General features: G+C 37.0%; 1 protein-coding gene across 1 annotated transcript; it reads left to right on the top strand.

Moving 5' to 3' along the window:
- Positions 1–302: 302 nt before the first annotated feature.
- LOC110444740 (mucin-5AC-like) lies at positions 303–4694 on the top strand (the record flags this gene model as incomplete). Its single annotated transcript, XM_021489103.1, has 4 exons — positions 303–432; positions 718–1772; positions 3786–3945; positions 4606–4694. Coding segments are annotated over exons 1-4 (1419 nt in total), but the record flags the coding sequence as incomplete, so codon positions are not given.
- Between the last annotated feature and the right edge of the window lie 26 nt (positions 4695–4720).

Genomic DNA, 4720 nt, shown 5'->3' with positions numbered 1-4720 from the left:
TAACAGAATTAGAGCTTGGATATGTATTAAGCCTTTATTTATGAGACTTAATTCAAAGATTTGGCACCAAAGCATTTCTGAAAGCATATAAATGAATCCTTTATGATTACTGGCCTTGGAACTAACCTTGTGCTTTCCACATCTATTAATATTGCATAGAAATCAAATAAAATCCATATCCTTAATTCTTTCCTGCTTGTTATGAAGTAGTTGCATAAATATAATGCTGGTATGTGTGAAATGCAGATAATTAAGCTTGTGGTTCATCACAGTGTACGCTGTGTCGCACTCGTATTTAGTTTGTGATTCCGAAGAAAATGTTTCAGATGAGTCCACCAGAGCCTATTCCTTTCCCTCCATCTCAGTCCGACCGGAAATCCAGTCCAATGATCAACTCACAGCATCCAGGATCCTCCAGCTCTCTCGCGTCTGGTAAATTTTGTTTGACAATTATACTATTATGCAGGGTTATTTTTAAAGCAATGTGGACAATATAGTAAAATCTAATGTAGCTCTCTTGAAACTTCTAAAAGTTATGTGTTTCTGTACAATTACCAATAATGTCACTTGATAAGAGATTATGTTTGTTTTGTTTTAAACTAGTGCGATATACAAACGATAGTCATCGAGGTAATTTTACATACAGAACTTGTATAAAAGAGAAGAAAAACGTTCTTATAGTATTCAACTTACACTGCGATCTTTTGTTACTTCCAGGACCTTTGGCAACATCCAAGCCAGATTCCAGCAACTTAAGTTCTTACAATCCATCTACGCAAGGTTATGCATCAACAACATATCCATCGCAAAAGACAGGACTATCCACTAATTCTGGTCGATCTAGTGCCACAGGGCTTTCAAGCAGTGCCGGACTGTCAAACTCAGCTGGACTGTCCAATGCAGCAGGGCTTTCAAATTCTACAGGAATTGCAAATAATTCTGGTCTTTCAAATTCAGCTGGACTTTCAAGTACATCAGGATTCTCGCATTCATCCTCATCACAGCCAGGGTCTTACCAGAACCAGTATCAGACTGGCTCAAACCAGTATCAAACTAGTCAGAACCAGTTCCCTAGTGGACAGGCTCAGTACCAAAGTGGACAAAGTCAGTATCAGTCTGGCCAGAATCAGTTCCATAGCAGTCAGACCCAATTTCAGAACTATGGACAGTCCGCTGGGTCGTCATTCCAGAATCCGAGTTCATACTCAAGTGGAAGTGGCTCCTACAGTGGATCGAGCCAGCAAAATCAAGGCAATCTGTATCAGTCATCTGCCACAAATTCTTACCAATCTCACTCCAATCAAAACTCACTCTATCATCAAGGCAATTCATCACAGACCACATCATATCAACCACAGACAAACTCATCATCTTATCATGGTGCCCGAGATTCGCAAGCTGGATCTTACCCTACAAGTGTTAGTAGAGACTCACAGTCGGCTTCATTTCAGGCCAGCGTGAGCCAGTCAGGGTCGTATCCAACTAGTGGAAGTCGGGACTCGCAGACAGGTTCGTCATTCCAGGCGTCTGTCACACAGTCTAGTGCTACTTCGTACCAAAGAGACAGTCAGTCGGCACTGTCGACACCTACCACACAGACACAGTCGGTATACACTACCTCTCAGGGGTATGGTTCATCGCCACATCAAAACAGCTTGCCATCAACCTTACAAACGTCGCCACTGTCTGGAGTGTCCGCTAATAAGATCAGTGAAACTTTGTCAAAGATGACTGTGAAAGACTCGCCTTTGGATACTAGGCAATCTCCTCAGGTATGAATGGCCAATTTTATAAATGCATAATGTAAACAAAATCCAAAATTGTGTGGTGTACTGCTGCACATCATTTTCTACCTATTTACAAGAATCTTTGTTGCTGAGGTGTCATAATTATTTTAAAAACAAGGAAAAATGAAAGAACATTTACAAGTACAAATAAATCCTTTGCTAGAAACTTTACTAATACACCAAATTGATTCTCCTTTCACTATTTTCCACTTTTACAAATATATTAAATACCATATATTGTCCAAATTTTGGCCAGGGCCCATATTCATGTAATCATCCTCATGCTCAAAGCTTGAATTATATGATCAAACTACCTAGAAAGATCTGTGCTGCTGGCATCTAATCTAATCAAGTCGGTATTTGGATTCCACAATTTTTTTAAGCTATATAAATTTTGTCTTGGTGTTGAACTTTTAAATGTTCCAAATGATTTGCATTGCGTAATATGGTAAATATTATAATTTTCATTGATTTTGGCTTGTTTACAGATATAATTGTAGAAAAGATGTATTTTCTTTGATTACTTTTAACACTAAACAACTTTTGGCCAAAACACTTTTGACTGAAGCTGGGCAAACTCTTACAAGTCCAATCAATCAAGATAGCTACTGTATTTAAGATATAGTTCTTAGATGCTGAAAAAAATATTACATATAGAGGATATTGCGCGCAGTCTGCGTTTGTGAAAGATTTATCACAATATATACCAAACTCCTATTTCATATCTGTAATTATATACCCAATGCTACACAAAGTGGTCCTTAATACTCCTTGTAATCACTCCAGCGACCCTTTAAGTTCCAAAGTTCAACATCACTGTTACTGAAAAAATAGTTTGAGGGGTGGATGGTCCTGATCTCAGAATCCAAAAGACAATTTGATTTTTTAATCAGACATGGTGATACACTGTGGTATGTAAATGTGTAGTAGTAAAAAAAGTTTCTAATTGGTAAGGTTAAGGTCATTGTGCTAAAATAAAAGATACCATGAGGGTAAGGTCAGACACATGGTGCGGTTCTTGCTGACTTCTACGTATTTTACTCCCTGGTGGTCGTAATTCTTGACATATCTTTTTGAAACTTAACAGATGTGTTAGCCCTCAATATATCTTGGGCAAGTTCAAATATGGTTGAGATTGTTAAATGTCACCTTATAGCTGTTGCTTAACTTGTAATTTCACTATAGATTCAGCAGGGACAGTCTTGGTAATGGTAAGCCATGGAAACCTTCTCTGGTTTAGACAGAACTAAAAACATTTTTTATTACATTATCCTTCAAAAAGAAATATAGCTTCCATGAACTTTGTCTAAACTAAATCCTGCTCTCTGATTGACCAGTTTAGTGTGTAAATAAGATCAGCGTGATTTTGTCGCACAAGGAAAATGTCATCTTTGTCTCTACCTCAAAACCTTAGCGATTTGGGCTAGTGAATTTACTTTCATATGTACATGAACATGAGATTTGGATAAAATTATACACCATCCTGAATCTTGAGACCCTTCTAAAATGATTTTGAAAAGAAGGAAGTGTTAACCGTTTACCCTTCCATCAATCCATCATCTGCTGAAAGTTGAACATTATTATAAACTTAATATCAATTTTCTGAAATAATGATTGTTCATTGTTAGTGAAAATTGAACTTGAATCAAACTCCATTTTGCCTATAAAATGTATTGCTTTGTAACAACATTACATAAAGGTAGATGCCCAGCCCTAAGATGTCTCTCTGGTACAAAATTGTGAAAAATGCCATAATGTTTTGCAATTACAGATTTCAATGTTGCTATTGGATTCTCTGTTCCCAATACTAATACAGTGTGGTAATTACTTCTATATAGTTTAGTATATGCTTACAAAGAGATTCAGAACTACTTTCAATTTAACAGTTGATAAAGTCAAAAGGACATGCTTGAGTGTTCATAGATAAGTTGGAGGGGAGACATATATTTATAAACACTGAAATACATTGTGACAGTTTATGTGATTGGTTCATTTCAGTATGACAGTTCCACATCTACAACGACGAGTAACTTGATGACAACAACAATAACAACGTCTCTGGCGACAGGAACAACTACTCCATCAGCTGTTGCGTCTACTATAGCATTAACAACAACAGTAGGATCCACCAAAGTCATGACTGCTCCTTCAACAAGCAGTGAGTAGGGTTATGGACTTTAAACAGAACAAGGAATTGCCAATATAAATGTTTATTTTGGCACAAGTTTGTGATAATTACATAGTATTTATTATTCGATTGTAATCCCTGAATGTATAAAGGGCTAGACAATAAAAAAGCCCGATAGTCTGAGACTAGAGAAATCTCCAACTTGGATAGTGGTTCTATAATGCGCTGGCCTTAATGACTAGTCAAAATTTAATATTGCTTATCATGTTGAACATTATTGGGTTGGTGGAATTTGCACATGGACTTGTAAAAAATTTGAAACTACCACCCTTAAGTTACTAGTGGTATTCAAAAATAACGTTTAGCCCTGAAATGTGGCTTTCTGTATTGCCCGTGGTTAGAACAGTTCCTTCCATCATTGTACTGATTAACTGTAGGACCAATAGCATCATAGAAAATGACATGGTTAATCTTATGGATGAAGTCGTTTGAATTGAGTGTTTATCAAACTGAATAGAAAACTGTTTTGAGTTTGGTCTTAAATCTTGTCACTAACTTGGATCAAATTTTCACAACTGTGTATATGACATGTGAAGTAGCGAAAATATCATCCCCTTCAAAAAATAGCAAGTTATGTGGTATATGTCCACCATTGAAGTTTGTGTGTATGAACTATTGTTCTATTTACAGCCACAAAGAACACTCCAAGCCTGCCTCCAGGTGTATTGCTGGGTCACCACCAGTACATCATGGGACAGGGAACAATGCCACCATACTTTGTAAGTCAGGTGTCACTCTCTATAAC

This window comes from Mizuhopecten yessoensis, unplaced genomic scaffold (genome assembly GCF_002113885.1).
Source record: "Mizuhopecten yessoensis strain PY_sf001 unplaced genomic scaffold, ASM211388v2 hete_36168172, whole genome shotgun sequence".
Lineage (NCBI taxonomy): Eukaryota > Metazoa > Mollusca > Bivalvia > Pectinida > Pectinidae > Mizuhopecten > Mizuhopecten yessoensis.
Note: the sequence above shows the minus strand (reverse complement) of the source record. Positions and strands in the feature narration are given on the sequence as shown.